This window comes from Nymphaea colorata, chromosome 1 (assembly GCF_008831285.2).
Source record: "Nymphaea colorata isolate Beijing-Zhang1983 chromosome 1, ASM883128v2, whole genome shotgun sequence".
NCBI lineage: Eukaryota > Viridiplantae > Streptophyta > Magnoliopsida > Nymphaeales > Nymphaeaceae > Nymphaea > Nymphaea colorata.
The window spans coordinates 26130658-26149309 of record NC_045138.2 but is presented as its reverse complement, the minus strand read 5'-3'; the positions used below and the strand labels follow the sequence as shown (position 1 = coordinate 26149309).

At 41.4% G+C, this 18652-nt stretch overlaps 3 protein-coding genes across 6 annotated transcripts; 2 read left to right on the top strand and 1 right to left on the bottom strand.

Moving 5' to 3' along the window:
- Positions 1-5352, top strand: LOC116253550 (cation-transporting ATPase HMA5). Its single transcript, XM_031628413.2, has 9 exons — positions 1-507; positions 1193-1807; positions 1962-2391; positions 2637-2962; positions 3310-3368; positions 3464-3806; positions 3918-4118; positions 4218-4475; positions 4802-5352. The coding sequence occupies exons 1-9, from the start codon at positions 184-186 to the stop codon at positions 5276-5278; spliced, it is 3033 nt and encodes a 1010-aa protein (XP_031484273.1). The 5' UTR covers positions 1-183; the 3' UTR covers positions 5279-5352.
- Positions 5353-5491: 139 nt separating this feature from the next.
- Positions 5492-12775, top strand: LOC116253558 (F-box/LRR-repeat protein At3g48880-like). 4 transcript variants are annotated; one of them, XM_031628424.2, is made up of 3 exons: positions 5492-5739; positions 11444-11766; positions 11892-12775. In XM_031628424.2, the coding sequence occupies exons 1-3, from the start codon at positions 5704-5706 to the stop codon at positions 12562-12564; spliced, it is 1032 nt and encodes a 343-aa protein (XP_031484284.1). In that variant the 5' UTR covers positions 5492-5703; the 3' UTR covers positions 12565-12775. The 4 variants fall into 4 exon arrangements, with proteins under 4 accessions (XP_031484284.1, XP_031484292.1, XP_049933260.1 ...); XM_031628432.2 differs by lacking the exon at positions 5492-5739 and adding an exon at positions 9045-10541; XM_050077303.1 differs by lacking the exon at positions 5492-5739 and adding an exon at positions 9045-10816.
- A 125-nt stretch (positions 12776-12900) lies between these two features.
- On the bottom strand, positions 12901-13973 carry LOC116253571 (uncharacterized). The gene is made up of 3 exons (XM_031628447.2): positions 13915-13973; positions 13365-13741; positions 12901-13255 (listed from the first exon to the last, which is right to left on the bottom strand). The coding sequence occupies exons 1-3, from the start codon at positions 13956-13958 to the stop codon at positions 13089-13091; spliced, it is 588 nt and encodes a 195-aa protein (XP_031484307.2). The 5' UTR covers positions 13959-13973; the 3' UTR covers positions 12901-13088.
- Positions 13974-18652: the final 4679 nt, after the last annotated feature.

The window sequence follows — 18652 nt, the reverse complement described above, 5'->3', positions numbered from 1 at the left end:
AGAGGAGGCAGGCCACGCACGCAAGACGCAACCTCTCTTCTTCCTCTGTCTGTTGGTTGGTTCCGTTGCTCTGCGCTCTTCTCTATCATCTGCTTCCTCCCTTGCGGGAACGAAGCCAAGGCTTAGAATAAAGAGGGAGGCAGGGGTGAGAGAGAAGAAGGAATCGACAAGCAAGGAGGAGGAATGAAGCGCGTGCAGCTGGCGAGCTTGCCTTCGGGGAGGCATGGCGAAGATTGGGACGAGCTGGAGGAGGTGCGTCTGCTTGATTTGGAGGGAGGACGAAGAGATTGTCCTGCTTCTTCTTCTTCTTCGTCTGGTGGGGAGGAGGAGGAGGAGGAGGGAAGAAGCAGCGCCAGGAAGGTGCAGGTGAAGGTCACAGGAATGACCTGCGCTGCCTGCTCCAATTCGGTGGAGAAGGCGCTGTCTGGCCTCCCCGGCGTCCTCCGTGCCTCCGTCGCTCTCCTTCAGAACAAAGCTGACGTGCTGTTCGATCCCTCCCTCCTCAAGGCACGCCTTCTGTCCCTCTTTCCTTCCTCCTTCTCTTCTTCTTGTCCTTCTTCTTTGCCTAAGCTGTCTACATTTGTTCCTTTTTTGTTCGAGTGAGAGGGTTCTTGGATGAGATGGGTTGCGGTGTTCTTGGGTTTATTGGATTGTTTGATGGGGGTTTTTGGGTGATTGTGCTTGAATTAAGATGGCCCATAACAATTGGATAAGGTCTCTGAGAACGGGGTAGCTAGAGATATGGGAATTCAGCGAGTGAGAATAGCACTCTTTCAATCCAAGCTCGATGGGTAAAAAGGTGGCTGAGAAAATGGTTGAATGTCGAGCAATGCCTTTATGGGATTAAAAGTTGCCTCGTATTGTGATGTTGAGATCATCCTCCTGGTCTATATTTGCCTTTACTAAGCTCGCGGAATGGCTGTCGTCCTGGATTATTGTGTACCAATGTCACGAAGTAAGGGGTTTCTTATCCATGAATTATAGTCGTCCTCTTGTTTGAGGTCGATGTAAAATGATCGTTTCCTATCTCCCTTGAAGGAGAAGGAGCTGTTGGGTATTGGGCAAACCGGACGAAGAGTGAGGCCTGTAGGCAAATCGCAGTGCTGCTGCCAACGCAGTATAATGTCGTAAATTTCGTTTATCTATATAACTTCCTTTTGGTTCCTCTGAACAATCTGTATATCTGATGCAGGAGGAAGATATCAAGGTCGCCATTGAAGACGCAGGATTTGATGCAGAAATTTTGATGGAGGCTCCAGCTGCACGACCAAAGCAGCAGGGTTCCTTGATTGGTCAGTTCAGAATTGGAGGAATGACTTGTGCAGCCTGCGTAAATTCTGTTGAGGGCATACTAAGGAAGCTACCAGGTGTTAGGCATGCGGTTGTCGCTTTAGCCACATCATCAGGGGAAGTTGAATATGATCCTAATGTCATTAGCAAGGACCAAATTGTACAGGCGATTGAAGATGCTGGCTTTGATGGTTCTTTTCTTCAGAGCGGCGAACAAGACAGAATTTTTTTGGGAATAGTTGGGGTATATAGTGAAAAGGATGTACAGCTCTTAGGAGGTTTACTTGGGGATTTGAAAGGAGTGAGGCAATTTGACTTCAACAAAGCCATCTCAGAGTTAGAAATTGTATTTGATCCTCAGGTCACTGGCTTGAGATCCATAGTCGATTTCATCCAGAAAGGAAGCAATGGAAAATTCAGTGTACTTCTGCGAAATCCATACTCAAAATTCATCTCCGGTGATGTAGAAGAATCCAAAAAATTGTTTCGGCTCTTTCTTTCCAGCTTGTATCTCAGTGTGAGTATCAAACTTTCATGCTTTGTTGAGGTTATCGAGTGATATGCTGGCATTCGTGGTTTTTCCTTTATTATTTCCGTGCATACGGTTTACTTTTCATCTTTTCATTTCCAAGGTAGGTGAAATTCTTGATTCCTCTGTTGATTCTTAACAGGTCCCAGTTTTTCTTATTGGGGTTGTATGCCCCCTCATACCTCTTGTATATTCGTTACTACTTGTACGCTGTGGCCCTTTTCTGATGAGTGATTGGTTGAAATGGGCATTGGTTACCCCTGTTCAATTTATCACCGGCAGACGCTTTTATGAGGCTGCTTATAGAGCTTTACGTCGTGGGACGGCCAACATGGATGTGTTAGTTGCACTTGGTACTTCAGCTTCTTATTTCTACTCGGCATACGCATTACTTTATGGCGCAGTCACTGGATTCTGGTCTCCAACATACTTTGAGACAAGTGCCATGCTGATAACATTTGTGCTGTGGGGAAAGTACCTGGAAGTTGTTGCAAAAGGTAAGACGTCAGAGGCCATCAAGAAGCTTGTGGAACTTGCCCCAGCAACTGCATTGCTGCTTATTATGGATTCTGGTAAGCTTTTCTATAAATGTTTTGTTCATTTTACTGCTTTCAGTGCATTTGCATGACGCTTTGAAATATCAGAAGGTACGTCTCCAGCTTGCAACTCATTGCTTTTGAACACTCTGGTTAAGCTTATGGTTTTGCAAGGCTGTTCTAGCTCCTTTTACATGTATGACACTTTTTTTTTTTTCTGTGCCCACCTAAGAAACATGGTAATTATTTGGAGTGTTGCTCATGATTTAATTCAATTTCAGATGGAAAATGCACTGGTGAACGTGAGATTGATTCTTTGCTAATTCAGCCTGGTGATGTATTAAAAGTTCTTCCTGGTTCAAAAGTTCCTGCTGATGGTGTAGTCTTGTGGGGCTCCAGTTATGTGAATGAGAGTATGGTTACTGGTGAATCTGAACCTGTTCTGAAAGAGGTTAATTCTTCAGTAATAGGAGGTACCATTAATCTACATGGGGCACTTCACATTAAAGCCACCAAAGTGGGTTCCGATACTGTTTTGAATAAGATAATATCTTTGGTGGAGACGGCCCAACTGTCAAAGGCACCTATTCAGAAATTTGCAGACTATGTAAGTCTATGGTGTTCACGATTCATTTGTAATGTTTCTAACGTTAAGGATAGTTACTTTGTTGTAGTTCTTTGTAGTGTCTTGATACTTGTCTGATTTTCTTGGGTGTCCTTGAGACTTCTGAATTCAGAAGCTGTTGACAAATTTCCTCCATAGCTTTTGATAAGTAGACAAGATTCATTTCGTACAAGGGAAACATGTCAACTCCCATAGTTGGAAATTTTGTCCACAGTTTCTTCATTCCTTTTTTGTGCATCAAATTATTAGATAGTGCTTGATCAGTCAGATCTGCTAATGGTGGTCATATCTACCATGTTTGAGATGAACTGATGCTTTAAACATTACAGGTTGCTAGCATATTTGTTCCAACTGTTGTTTCCCTGTCGTTATTGACGTTTTTTGCCTGGTAAGTGTCTTCTTCATGTGCATCAAAGTTGTGCTTCACTGCAGTCTCCAGAATTCATATAGTGCTGTTTCTCAGATATTCTTCTTTCGATTTAGGTACCTCTGTGGCACCTTCAATGCATACCCAGCCACTTGGTTACCTAAAAATAGCAGCCCCTTCGTATTTGCTCTTATGTTTGCAATATCTGTTGTGGTGATTGCTTGCCCCTGTGCACTTGGATTGGCAACACCAACTGCAGTCATGGTTGCTACTGGGGTTGGGGCTAATCACGGAGTTCTTATAAAAGGCGGAGATGCCCTTGAAAGGGCCCAAAAAGTTCAATATGTTGTGTTTGACAAGACTGGCACACTTACACAGGGCAGGCCTGCAGTTACATCAGTGAAGGTCTTTAAAGAGATGGAATTGGGTGACTTTCTGAAATTAGTTGCTTCAGCAGAGGTAATCTATGCTGTCTCCTTGATGCCATTTTGGTCTAAGTTGTACCTAGAGAAATTTTTAATACTTGAAGGTAGCTTGGACATAGTAACTTATGTCATGTCTTTGCTCTAGGCAAGCAGTGAGCATCCATTGGCAAGAGCCACTATAGAGTATGCGCACCACTACCATTTTCTTGGCGAACCACTTGTGACCAAAGGTTCTGGCATGCATTCCAAGGACTCAAAATATTCCTTTTGGCTTCATAATGTGACAGAGTTTTTAGCTTTGCCAGGGAAAGGTGTACAATGCTTGATCAATGGAAAACTAGTTCTGGTAAGCTAATGGTTTAGAGCATGAGAATATTAAATGGCGTTAAGGCCCTTATAAATTATTTGTTACCGTGTGCTGATTGCAGCTGTTAATTTTGAATAGGTTGGTAACCGCAAATTGCTGTTAGAGGGTGGAGTGTCAATACCATTACAGGCTGAGACATACTTGGCAGAAATGGAAGAGTATGCCAAAACTGGTATACTAGTTGCATATGATGGTGCCTTTATTGGTATTTTGATAGTGTCTGATCCTCTTAAAAGAGAAGCTGCAGTGGTGATTGAAGGTCTAAAGAAAATGGGAATTCTGCCTGTTATGGTAACAGGGGACAACTTAAGGACAGCCCGTTCTATAGCAAAAGAGGTGCAAATCTTCCTTGGATGCCTACTTTTAGATACAGAGGGATTTGATTGCCGTTCTGTCTTGTTTTTGCTGTCACCGTTTTTGGTGGTCTTCATTCGTATAACTTAGACTCGAACATACTATAGAGCGTTAACTTCGAGCACGGTTTAATTCACAGTTTCTAACTAATTGAACTGTTTTAAAATATATTGAACTCCAGGAAAGCCACGTCTTCCTGCACGCAATTTCTTTACCCACCTTGGTCTTCATTGGTTCTATGTCTACCCTCGTGAAGAAGGAAAAACTCTGAAACTTGCTTATTATTTGGCCTTCTTTTGTGAATTCAGGTTGGTATTACACGTGTCGAAGCGGAGGTAATGCCATCTGGAAAGGCTGAAACCATTCGTTCTCTTCAAAAGGATGGGAAGGTCGTCGCCATGGTTGGAGATGGCATCAACGATTCACCTGCCCTTGCAGCGGCTGATGTTGGAATGGCGATTGGGGCAGGGACTGATATCGCCATTGAAGCAGCAGATTATGTGTTGATGAGGAGTAACCTTGAAGATGTAATCACAGCCATCGATCTATCGAGGAAAACTTTTGCGCGGATCCGTTGGAATTACATATTTGCAATGGGGTATAACATTCTTGCCATTCCCCTCGCAGCTGGAGCCTTTTTCCCAGTCATTAAATTGAGGCTGCCACCATGGGTGGCTGGGGCCTGTATGGCATTTTCTTCTGTAAGTGTTGTTTGTTCGTCTTTACTCTTGAGAAGATACAAGAAACCTAGGCTCACGACGATACTGGAGATGACCAAAGAATAAGCCATGGCAAAAATGCCACTGCATGCTTATCTGTAATGTATTTCCTCCTTGTTTGTAAGTGGTTTTTTGCATTCCATTGTGCATTCTCTCTCTCTCATACACACATATGTTCACATTTTCACATGCATACACAAGCCTGGCACACGGGTGGATTTAAACACCTGCTACACCCATGTCAGCGCTGGTGCTGGTGTTTCAGTTCGATTTGGAAAGTCAAAATCGACTTTCTTTAAATGATATTTGGCTAAATTAGCCCTGATACAGAAAATTTATAATTGACTTTTTGTAAATATCTTTTAGATTGGTCTCAAGAGTTTGAGGTTGGAACCCGGTGCCCATTGTTAAGTTCTTGTACTTTATTTTTTGTAGGCTGCAAAAAGGGTGGCAAGTATGACCATGGTATGTTGTAGGTTTACAAGGTTCGAATGCAAGCTAGAACCTTAGAGACAGACGACATAAAGGTATGGTTTTGAGGGTTCAACACAGTTGGTGGTTTTGCTTAGGTAAACATTTAAAAAATATCTTTTGGTTAGCCATGTTTCAAATCCGGCTCAGTTAGGGGAAATACTTTTTTCTTTAAAAACAAAATCAAAGGGACACTTATAGGGAAAAAACTGCAATATAGTAGTTGTTAAAGCAAAAAATATGTTGTTCGATCGAAATAATCCACTACAAAAATTATCAAACAATAAGAAAAATTAACTATAAGAAACAAAAGCAATACACCAACACGATATATACGTGGTTGGGCAATGTGCCTTGCATCTGAGGCAAAAGAGGAGCATAATTCCACTGGTAATCAATCAGATGGAGGTTATAAAGAGGCAATATAATATATCATTCAAAACCCAAATTGGGAAAGACCTTAAGGAGAACATCAACAAAAGAAAAGAGAACCCAAAGAAGAATACCTTTCAATGATGGAATCTTTACTGTAAGAAGAAAGCCAAGGCCTTTCTTTCTCTTCTTTTTTCTCACTTCTTATTTTAAGAAAGTACTCCCACACAATGCGCCCTCCCCTTTACCGTTTCCCTTTTTTCTTCATGACTCCACAAAGTTTGACTTATTTCATGAAACCTCAAATCTGATTTCTTTTTTCCAAGGCACATGTACCAGCTGTTTACGTCCATTAAACAGAGCGCATATTTACTGACGCTCCTTGGACGAATTGGAGTGACGTTCTATAGTTTTTAACGGCGACCATCTTCAACTAATGTGCTTGTGTAAAATATCTTTCCCGACATTTACTGACGCTCCTCGCCACTTAAAACCGTGTATCAAGACGCATATTTAATTTTGCACGAACTTACTTAATTTGAATTGGTACATTAATTAATAATATAGTAGGTGGTAGGTAGTATAGTTTTTAAAGGGGGCCAACTCACTTGCGTGACGCAACCATTTAAAAAAGAAGCCACCAAACATAAACATGTGTTTATGTAACAAGTCGGAAAGATTACGTTCACTAGGGTGCACCATGCACAGCCCACTTTGAGGATGGCCCTAACCTACTCTTTAAGGAAGGAAAGGTTACATGCAGGGGCAGAGCCAAGGTAGGCACGCATAGGCCCTGGGCCCTGGCCCATTTCACTTGTTCTATATAAAATTTTTGAAAAATAATATTTCAGTTTTAGTCAAAATTTAGAAACTTTAATTCGTCCCCCTCTCCCTTTCGTAAAAAATTTCGGGCTCCGTCCCTCGTTTCATGCACATAGGCCTGTATAGATAACTACCTTCGTTGCTTCTCTTGCTAACACAAGAGATATGTCTATGGTTGGTGAGCAGAAGTCTCACTGGCATTCCTCATCCTTGCGAGCACATCTCAAAAAAGAATTCTCATATCCACCATGCTTTTTGTCCTTTAGAAAAATGCCAGATTTGAGAAGAAACATGAGAGATGAGATGAAATGGACATGAGAGGGAAAAAAAACCTCCAGCACTCAACGACAGCTTCCTTTCTTTTTCCTTAGTATTCGGGACCTAGGGTAAACTGATATAACAAAGAAGAACTTTTGTATGTGGATCATTTAACCCAGAATATACCTACCATGCTCTTTGTCCTTTTGGGTTAGCACTATAACCAGAGGTAGTGTGGCCGTGTGGGCAGTTGCCCTCACCAGCCTTTCAATGTTTTTAAAATTACCTATTAACATTTTCAAATATTTGTGCTGTTATATACATAGTATCCTTTTGAATATAAAAACCTAAGAATGAATGTCAGGCCAGGTCAACTTAGGCCTTTAGAAAAATGTTTTGAGTCCGGGTCCAAGCCTGCTCCGATTTCGTGTCAGGTCCAGGTCAGGACCGGCCCAATGCCATTTTTTGCAGCCTGAGCCTGGCCTGAACCGGGCTGCGGGCCCGAAAGCCCGACGGCCCCTGGCAAGGTGCCCAATATTAATCAAGAGCAAGAGAAATTGCCAATTTGATAGGAGGAAACTTGAACAAACTATGAATGTAATTGTCCTAGGGAGCACTTTCCATGTCCCCAAACACTTTGCAGAAGGTTATAGAGATAATAATTCACTGAGTACAAGATGTATTCAGTTGCCCACAAAGAGAAGAGGTAGCAACATTTTTCCGTTGCAACTTAGGCCTTTGGAAAAATGTTTCTAAAATGTTGAGATGAAAGTAAAGAGGAGCTGAAGTCAAAAGGCATGAATTGCAACTGAACCACGAAGGTGCATGTCGATTCAAAGTTGGAATGTATATGTTGACAAAATATTTGCGATTCAAAGCATATTTCACCAAGAAAACTCGATGTAATCACTTTTGAATCGACATGCATCGCTTTGGTTTCTGTTGCTAGTGGAATCAGTTGCAGTTCTTGCCCTTCGATTTCCATTTAGAAACATTTTTCCGTTTTCATTGTTTTTATCATTTTTGTCGGGTCCTTTTCGAAAAAAACGGGTTTTATCAACTTAATTTATACCATTTTCCTATGTTTTTGTGTCACATGTAAATCTTCGAAAGTCTTCCAAGAGAGATTGAAAATCTCCTCAAAATTCCTTCAATCTCATACAATGATCATTGCCCATTTAAGTTTATTATTTAAACTAAGTTGGAAGTGAAGCAGCTGCCCAATCTGCCCCATTAGGATGGAGAGAAAGAAAGGAAAATGATAGAATCTATTTTGGATACTAAAAACGGAAAGGCTGCTCTTTTCCTTCCTTTCCTTTTTCTTTCTCCTCAATATTAATCTCTCTTTTCTTTTCCTTGCTTTCCTTGCAAAATTTAGTCTTGTATTTAAGATTGAGAATGAGTTGTGAAAAATTAGTACTCCTCACCTTCTAAAAAAAAATTAAAATTTACATACTAAATTTTTTAAAAGTGTGAATTTGGCCCGTTACCCGTATAGAATATTTTGAAAACTAGGTATTGGCTCGTCAAAATTTTTTTTTAAAAAAAAACTATATTTAGTGTGTTGCATGTCCCTTTGGCCCTCCTAAGGAAGAAAACCTGGTTCCACCCCTGCTGCTCACAGTGGTTCCAAAGGAACAACTCAAAACAGAGTAAATGAATCGATCCAAGGTTGTCTAATGCTGTCAACAAAGAAGACAAGAAACAGGCATTCATGACTGATTGAGAACCAGTCCCTACTTTGAATTGAAAACCCTCAGGTGTTATCAGGTCTTTGACAAGTTGAAAATACACTTAGAAAGAACTTCATCATCGCAGTTCGATCTATGATGTATCTTTCATGGACATTCATAAGATCCTTCCATAGCAGCACTGAGTTTAAGGAGTTGTCATCTCTCTGCTAATCTGCAGGTGGTTGGCAGGAACTTGGGAGAATGTTGGTTAATTGACTGTATTCAAGTTGGATGTAGAAAGTTGTAATCCAAAATAGCATACATGGTGATGTGATAGGCAACATATTTTGAGGACACATTTAGTTGATCTCTCGTACTGCGGTTTTTGTCCCGAAGCATTGCAGCTGGTTCAGAAGCGGTGCCGGGTTCTCTTCCCAAGTCTCTCGACATAACGAACACGAGACCAGCCAAGCTCGACTCGTATACTCTCATGACCATACATGCTAAAATCTGTAATATTGCTCTGTGGATCAGCACCTCGCCTGACTGTGCGACGGAGATTCTCGGTCTCATATTGTACGCTGGTTGCAGTATGCAAAAGGACTTGTCTGGGAAGAAGCGTCGAGATCCAGGGGTGATGAATGACGGCCATGAGCCGGCTGCCGGACCTTGCATCTCATCCCATCAAGGGGCTGTGCGTTTGGACGGATCAAACGGAATAAAGTGGAGCTTGGCGGAAGAATCAAGCACCATTTTTTTGACATAAAGACATATATGCTCCCTATTCCGATGACGGAAATCTGTGATCGGTTCAAGAATAAATTCTTCGTTTTCTCGTGTTTTTCGCAGTTCCGATGACCAGCAAATGGGAATGCCCAGGCCGGACAAAAATGGTTTGCCTAAACAACTTTTTCTTCCATTGGTGACTCTTAGCTTTGGTCCTTCGCATGCCAGTTGCATTGCGTTGAAAAACCCAGATTTTGTTAAAGTAGAAAAATGAGACTTTCTTATAGACAATCAACCCTTCCTTCTTCCCGGCAATCAACGGTTCCTTCTTCCCGGCAATGAGAGGAAATGGAATGCCATCAGCGCCGGCAAGCCATGGCCACATTGAAGCCACGGAGACTCGATTTCGCCGGCAGCCCTTGGATGCTGCACCACCATGCTTGTCTCGTCTGCCGTCACCCCTTTTTTTGAGTCGCCTTTGTGATCATGACCACTGTCCTTGAACGCAGCTCGCAGCCATAGTCCTTCTCATTCCAATTTCTCTCCGTGCTGGCATTTCTCGATACTCACATGTCGTCGTTTCCCTTACCTCCTTTGTGTTATGGCGTCCCTTGAGCCCCTAATCCGAGGCGACCGCCCGTGTTACTTTCCCCCTGAACCCTCCCATCAGCACAAGTTGGCGGAGCACCTCCCGTAGAATTTATTTCCCTCCCATTCTGTCGAGTGTATACTAGCCATACGGTTTTTGGGTGAGCAAAGATCAATCTCGATGTGGAAGATTCACATTAGCAGCCGAAATTTTAGGGATTCATTCTCATAGTTTATCTTGCTCTTTTTGGATAACTGGTACCTTTAATTTGCTTTATCAACAAGGAAGGTTGTTTCTCTCATTTTGGGTAGTTGCTGGAACGAAGCCTATAAACCTGGCTGCTGATATATTGCTGAAAACATGAACTAGAATCTAATCTTTGCCGCCGTGAACTAAGGTTCTTGGGGACCGAGCCAAGGTAATTGTTGTGCTCTCTTGTTCATTTTCCTCTTCTCTCGTTTCCATTGTACGTTTTTTGTTCCTTGTTTCTGATTTAAGATGGTACCAGAGCTTCTCCCTTTTTTTCTCGTTGCGCTAAGCTCTGAACTGTCGAATCACAGCAGCAACAACAAATACGCATAACACCAACAGATGAATCAGTATGAAACGTTTACCTCCTTGTCGCAACAAAGATACTTGTCGTCTGCAAGTGCAAGTTTGAAAAAATCATACATGGACTAAAGCAATCCTCTGGTGCGTGTAATGCAAAACTAAAGTGAGGACTTTGACAAACAAGAGTTTTAAAAGATGTACTGCCAATGATTCATTATTGATCAAAAGAAACCATCAAAATGTTACTATGATTTGGTCTTGGAATGTTCTTTTCACATTCAAATTGCTCACACTAACGCTATGCTATGCTATGTTTGGATGAAAGGAAAGAGAGGAAAAGGAATGGATGAAAGAGACAGGAAAGACAAGAAAATAGGGAGGAAAAGAAGAAATGAAATGGAACCATCATCCATTCCTTTCCCTTTCCATCTCTCCATTTGGGATTGGAATTATATTAAAAACTTATTTTATTACTCATCTCTTTTCTTTCATTTCTCTTGCATCCCGGTTATTAGTTTTCCCTTCTCTTCTCTCCATATTAATTAATCATTCAAAAGACATTTCTTTTCGTTCCTTTTCCTTCCTCTCCCTCCATCCAAACCGGCTGTAAGAAATGGTTGCTTCTAGAAAGAAAATATAAACAGTAGGCTTGGTGCCCACTGCCAACTTGAGTTCTACATCATCGGAAGGTCGCTGACAAACAGTGGGCTTGGTGCAAAAGAACGTTTTACTTGTCTCTACTCACTCTTCTGAAAATGGCGGTTGCAGATGAGAAAAGGGTGGGAAGATCTTCCGATCGATATCCTAGTGAACGTTTTCAAGAGGGTAAGGTTCGACGACCTCGTGATCGGAGTGCCGGCCGTGTGCAAGCATTGGCGCGAGGCCTCAAAGGACCCTTCCTGCTGGCAACACTTGGACTTCCTTCAGTACTGGTACCGCATCTCTCCTAGGATCTGCTCCGTCCACCAAGGCTCCGCCCCCTTCCACCAGGCGCTCGCCTTCGCAATTTCTCAGAGCAGGCAATCAATGGTGTCCATCAAATTTCCGGAAATGGAATGGCAGTCTAGCGACCTGCTGTGCCTCGCCAACAGGTAAACCTGACGCCTTTACAGTTTACCATGTTTTGCTTTTCTTCATTGGGGAACTCAATCACTGAAGTTTCCCTCTAGTTACATGCTATTATAGCCACTGGTTTGCGTTTCTTCTTTTTCTGTAGTTGTCCGAACATCGAGCACCTCTCCTTGCTCTGTCCCAAAGTTCTGTATGCTGAAGAATTCAGCCTGGCAATCAGCAAATGTACCAAGCTACGGAGCATGGAAGTTGATGATGGAGCCATTTCCAGCGAGCTGTTGAAGCAGATCAATGCTGTTTGCAAGGACTTCACTAGATTGAAAGTTCTGGGGAACGTTACCGTGGATATAGCTTCTGCCATTGTCAATCATCTTCCGAATCTTCGACACCTTGATCTCTCTTACTGTAGCTTTTGCCATGAAGCATTGCAGCTGGTTCTGGAGCGGTGCCGGGGGGGCCTTAAGTCCCTTGACATATCGAATGCGAGACAAGTCAAGTTCAACCGGTGTAGTTTCATGTCCATACGTTGGAAAATCTGTATTTTTGCTCTGTCGATCAGCGACCTTGATGAATGCGAGATTGAAAATACGATAGGGCTAGGTGACAACATCCTACAGGACTTGTCTAAGAAAAAGCTTCGTGATCTAGGGGTAATGAGGGCCATAAGCCGGCTGCGAGGCATTGCGTCTCACCCCTATCAAGGGGCTGAACCTGTAGACAGAAATAGAACAGGCTTAAGCTTGCCGGCAGAATCGAGCTCCATTCTGGACGTAATGGAAGACATACATGCTCCTTATTCGGATGATGGGGATCAGTGATTAGAGTTCTTTGTCTTCTGGTTCTTTTTGCTGCTGTGGCGAATGGTGAATTAGATTTTTTTTTTTTTTTTTGTCTTCTGCTGCTTTTGCTGTTGTGGTGAGTGAATGAGAATGGGAGAGAAATAGTTGACTCAAGCTCTTTGAAGCGTATCTTCGCATACTATAGTTGCATTATGCTTGGAGAACTTTGTAGAAAATGTTGCTCACCAAGGATAAGGATATGTTTCGTGCATATGACAGCTTTCTTAAGAAAGGGTAATGTGCTCTCTCTCTCTCTTAAATTGGTCAATCTCACTTGGATAAAACAACTTCTTGAAATGAAATAAGACGCTCATATTATAGATAGACACCAAGAGATCTGTTATTCAAAATGAGAAGCACAAGATGAAAACGCAACAAGAAAGGCCACGATGGTGACAGGAAGACTCGACCAACATCAGACATCAACCAAACTCTCCAGAACTTAAGAAGTAAGCAGTCCACTAGTCCTAGGGAGACGTGTGCTTCACATCAGGAGATCTCCTCTAACACGGTTTAGTGCAGAAGCATCTCCCACGAAAGCCTCTGCATTTGCCCCCGAAGAAGCCCTCGGTCTTGCACACCATACCGCAGTTGTGGTCGCTAAAGCAGCGGCCCTTGAACTGGTGGCTCTGCGACTCGCACGTTCTTGCTTCTGCAGTGTTCGTCATATCTGCAAACACACATAGAACACGAGTTGTTAGGACAAAGCGATCAAAAAAGAGTTGATTAGCAAACTGGACTGAAACACCAGTGCGAGTGATGAAGAGAAGGAGCCCCACTAGGTGTGGCCACCAACAGCAGCAAGAGCAACAGAACTGGGAGGACGCTCTTCTTCATCTCCATTTTCTCTTCACTTTGAAGTGTGGGGAGGCCTCGAATGAAGTCGTATTTATAGGCAAAGGTTGGGAGAGGGACAAAAAGAGGGAAGAAACCAAGAAGCAAGTGGGACGTGAGCAGCAGCAGAGAGTAAAGGGCCTTAGAAGTTGGCTGAAGTTGGTGGTCTCGATTTCCAATGTTGGTGGTGCCTCGTGGTAAAAACAGAGACGAAGAACTACCCATGGTGAAATCGGAGTCCAGATCTCGTGGTAACTTCCACGAAGCCGCATCTCTTGAAATTTCACCTTGTACTTGTACTTGACTCAGGGTGAAATTTTCGCTGAAGAATGAAGAATTTGTACATTTGAAAAGAAATTGCAGTTAGTAGCCATGTAGTATAATTTTTTTCATCAACAGAAGAAGAAAAAGTTATAATCGTCAATTCTTTTCACAGAGCAGACGCCAGACAGCACACAAAGGTCATCTATCGGTAGCAGTGACAGCATGAAACACCTTGTCACGTTGCGGAGAATCCGATTCTTATTATTTCTCTGCATCCGCTTCACACCATTTTCCTGAACCTCGTCATTTTGTGCTAATGTAAAAATACTTCAAAGAATTCACTTTCCTGCTTCTGCTTCGTCCATCATTTTTTCTGTCCCTTTCAGTTACTGATGATGGTGCTTTAAGAACTCTTAATCCACAGACCCTCTTTGTTGATGGCTTTTCTTTTATAAACTTTAGAAGGCATGGTGTGCCTCGAAGCCGGCATTCCACCGACGTGGTCCGTTTCACGGTCGTCCTTGGAATTTGAGATTTGTCCACAAGTTCTGACGGGTTCTGTTCACTGGTGCCAAAACAGTAATCTTTTGTCTCTTTCTTCATTACATGTTAGCTCACGAAGGTCGAAGGAACCTGCTGGCACGAAGTCTGAACATCCTTATATCTCAACGGACACTTGAACTGGATAAGCATGTGCACAGCCCCCAACTCCGTTATTTTCAAATTTTGAAGTCGTATCCGTTTGGTAAAAGTCTTGGTACAACTCTGGCAAGAAGTCTTGGTTCAACTCCGTCATTTTCAAATTTTGAAGTCGAATCCGTTTGGTAAAAGTCGAAGGGAGCTTCTGCTCTCACTTGAACATAGAGCACTTGAACAGTAGAATTAATCTTCATGTTTACCTGATATTAACTGTTGCAATTACGAGTAAATGCAAATAGATGGAATCTTAGATTGCTAAACATGTTCCATCCCACCTTAGATTGGAATCCTTTTTCTTGGTACAACTAAAAATTGATAAAAACCTCTTACTAAATCCACCTAATTTGCAACCGTAGACCTTTTAGTCATAAATTTATGCAGCATTGTCACTATAGGTTTCCACATTGTATCTCTTTTGCTGACAGAAATCATATTTCAACGTCCGCCCAAACTGGGTTTCTTTATTTTATTTCTATAGAAATAATTAATAAATATTTTATGTGAAGAAGATTTTTTTAAATGATAAGAAAATGGTCCAAATTCTTCGATTTTTGTTCGACTGTTAGGAGAAAGAGAGCAGGATCACAAATAAGGATGTAAAGAGTTCGGATGTGGGTAGAATTCAGTTTTTTCCTGAATTTGAGTTAATTGGATCCTGTGTAGTGAGGCTCTCATTTGAACCCTATTATAAATCGTTTTTGCACTCAATTAGCATAATACCTAATCTTTGTATATAAGCGCGTAGGGCCTTATCAGATTCTAGTCAGATATAAGACCTAAGTACGAATCTGATTATATGACAACACAAAATCTAAATCTGTTTGTTTTATCATATCCAGAGGATTAAAACTCGGTTTGGTGATTAAGTGTATCCAATCTATGTACATTAAAAGCCAGGGAGTGAGGGGAGAAGAGTAGGTATGCAGGTCTAAGTTTAAAATAATATTGAACGAAAAGTGCATCGCACACTGTTGCATTGGGCAGTCGCCACTCCCATACACACACACATTGTTCCTCATTTTCTGCACTGAGATCATCACGAGCTGAACGCACTGAAAAAGAAGTCAGTACCTCTGGAAAATCAAGGATATGACCAAAACTTGAATTACCGTAGGCAATATTTCTGTACTATCAGCCAAAGAGAATCCCACCATTCCACATCAAGCAAAGCACCAGGAGATGATGTAGAAGTCTGCGACTCTGCTTGGATAAATTTCACCGATGAATCGAAGAAAAAGATTTATGCAAATGCCTGCTACCAACAAGGAAAAAGATAATAACAAGACTACTACATGTTTCCGTTGCAAACCTACTTCAATATAAATTTAATCCTTGGGGATGTCTGTCTTCAGTTTGACTCACTTGCAATCGTAGCCAACGTGAGCAACCATTCCTTCTATGAAGAAATGATATTGCACTTCTCAGGCTTCTTTGCAGATAGGAGACTTGTGAAGTCAGAAGCAACTGCAAAATACACAACCATGTAGATTTTAATATGAGAGATTCATGAAACCAATATACTTTTTGAGAGCGAGCAAACACGATAAGCTTTTGGAGGATGGTATCCTTTCAGGCCTTCATTTATTTGCCTCAAGAAAATTAATGTCAATCTATCAACTAGCTGGCTTGATTTGTTGTACGTCGATTCCGCATTGAAAGGAATGATCAAGATTAAGGAAAGCTTAAGCTTTGCCTGGAGCTTCTCAAGCATTTCTTTCCCAACCTCAGTAAATCACCGCAGCTAAAAGAGATCAGAGGATTTGCCCACGTAAACAACTATGGAGGCCATTTAAGAGAGATCAGTTGCAGAGAAGGAAATCCAATGGATAGCAACAAACGATCTGAAAAGGAACAGAAAAAACAGAGAAGAACAAATGCAGCAAAGCTATAATGATTTACGACATAGTCGACTAGAAAAACCAACGAGAAAACAGTCGGAAACTCCAGGAGCTGAAGAGAACTGTGTAGACGTCGCGAATATGTACGCGGCACCCACCAGAAAACTCTCCCTCTTTTCCCCTTCAGTTACCAACAATGGCATGTACCAGAGGAAGAAGAAGTTGCAGAAAAACAACACTACCTGCCGGTGGATTGGTTGCGGAGTAGAAGAATGAACCAAATGGCAGGCGATATAGGCAAAATAAGAATATTTGACTTTCCGGCGAAACTCAAACCCAATATCGTTTTGGGTGTCGCAGATGAAGAGGGGAGGACAGGCTGTACAGGAAGCTGAAGAACAAAGCATATGACAGAAGAGGAAGAAGAAAGAGAAGGTAGCGCATACCTTGAGCTTCGTCAATGGCGGGAAGCTAATGGCAGGAGTTTTGGCGCGACGCGGCGTTCCGTCTTTCCGTCGCTGGAAACCAAAAAAAAAAAAAAAAGACAAAACAAGAGTCAAGACCGGTTATTCTTATTCCATTCACGTATTTCTACACTTTTTATGTAAAATCGGTAACCTAGATGTGTTCTTTTACTTCTTTACATCCAAAATCAAGAAAATCAATACAAAAAACATGCTTTTTAGAAATATAAGATGGGTTTTATATTCCAAAAAAAATCTGACAAATGATTACTAAACTTCTATAGTATTAATTAGGCGCATAAATGCCATTTTTATATGGGCTCCCAATTAATTATCCAGATCTCATTTACAAATTAAGAAAATTTTGCAAATAATATATACATATACATGTTATAAATTGAAATCAATCAGCTAGTTCAGTGGCTTGAATGGTTCCTTTTGTTTTGTGCAGCCAAAAACTGTCCCAAAATGTATTCTATTGCAAAGGACATAGTCAAGCAACTAATCGACGATACAAAATTTAAAAAAATAACCGTATGGCCACAAAGGTAACTGACTGATTTCAATTCTTCATGTATATGTATTGAGTGAAGAAAGTTATAAATAAGAACTTAACTCATCATATGTACTACTTATTTGGCTTTACTGTGTTTGACAACCCCACTTACCAAACTCACCTAATCACAAGATGATGCAGACAGCATGAAAAGTAACTACTCTCCAGTTATGAAAGAGAAGCTAATCTCATCATATGATCTACTTATTTGTCTTAACATAGTTCGACAACCCCCCTGACCAAACTCATCAGATCACAAGATGATCCAGCAAGCAGGAAAAAGCAACTGCTCTCTAGTTACCAAAAAGAAAACCTGTCTCATCATGCTCTCTAACCGAACTCAAAAATGATGCAATCCGCAGGAAAAAGCAACTAATCAGAAAGAAACTTATCTCATCAGATGATCAACTTGACAGCCCCTCTTACCAACCTCATCAAATCACAAAATCATGCAAAAAGCAGGAAAAGCAACTGCTCCATGGTTCCTTTTAACTGTTTCATCGATTTGGACAGCCCAACTATATCTATGCTTACTGATCCTCTAGCACATGGAGCAGTAAGGCGGTCCATTTCAAGGGAGTTTATGTTATGAAACTTGTGGGAGTTGTTACGGCCCAATGCATTACTCTTGTGAACAGTAAAAAAGTCCAAAATCATGCTTTTTGAGCTCCAAGGGGGAGGGGCACGGGGGCACAGAATGTCACTTCTTTGCAGCATTGATCTGGAAATTATATTTGTGAATGCTTGTACGTGAGTGAGAGAGGATCACATGTCGCTTTATTTTGATAACAATTTTGTTATTTTTAACATGAAATGAATTGTAGATCCGTTACCAATTACAGACTTTATTACAGCATATTTAAGCCTCAAGACACAATGTTAACGTCAATACTGCTGCCAAACGTGAACCGCTGTGGCAGTTACAGTATTTAAATTAACAATTTATCTTTTTAAAGAAACTTGTGGTTGGACATGAATATTCATGCCAAGTATGAGTGCAAACTATTAGAATATTGCTTTTCGGATCTTACCAAACTTCTTGCAATCTGATTATCGGTTACTTTGTTTGAAATCAAGCAATTTACATGTCATTTCTGGTTTATCTTAAAGTCGTCAATTCTTTTATGCTGTAAAAAAAGGCCTACTTGACGTTCGAATTGAAATACAGCGGAGTCAGTATTTCGAACCACTAAACAAGACTGAAAAAAAAAAGGGTTGGATGAAAGTAAGTTTCGACTCTCTTCTCTTCCAGGAGGTATGATGAAACGCTTCTACTCGCTTGCCCATTAAAAGCTTTAAGCCACCCATTTTGAGAACCACCACGTTTGTTTGCGGAAGATAAGGTGATAATCATGTGATGAATGCTCTTAAATAAATAAATAAACAGAGAAATAAATAAGAAATGGAAAGAG

Bases quoted from the DNA above. Each gene is read 5' to 3' on its own strand.
- LOC116253571 (XM_031628447.2), bottom strand. From the start codon at position 13,958: ATGCAGAGAAATAATAAGAATCGGATTCTCCGCAACGTGACAAG. The intron at 13,742-13,914 runs GTGTTTCATGCT...TTCATTCTTCAG, and splicing joins ATTCTCCGCAACGTGACAAG to CGAAAATTTCACCCTGAGTC. The intron at 13,256-13,364 runs GTGGGGCTCCTT...GTGTGTTTGCAG, and splicing joins GCTGTTGGTGGCCACACCTA to ATATGACGAACACTGCAGAA.
- LOC116253550 (XM_031628413.2), top strand. From the start codon at position 184: ATGAAGCGCGTGCAGCTGGCGAGCTTGCCTTCGGGGAGGCATGGCGAA. The intron at 1,808-1,961 runs GTGAGTATCAAA...GATTCTTAACAG, and splicing joins TTTCCAGCTTGTATCTCAGT to GTCCCAGTTTTTCTTATTGG. The intron at 2,963-3,309 runs GTAAGTCTATGG...TAAACATTACAG, and splicing joins TTCAGAAATTTGCAGACTAT to GTTGCTAGCATATTTGTTCC.
- LOC116253558 (XM_031628424.2), top strand. From the start codon at position 5,704: ATGCAAGCTAGAACCTTAGAGACAGACGACATAAAG. The intron at 5,740-11,443 runs GTATGGTTTTGA...TGGCGGTTGCAG, and splicing joins TAGAGACAGACGACATAAAG to ATGAGAAAAGGGTGGGAAGA. The intron at 11,767-11,891 runs GTAAACCTGACG...CTTTTTCTGTAG, and splicing joins CTGCTGTGCCTCGCCAACAG to TTGTCCGAACATCGAGCACC.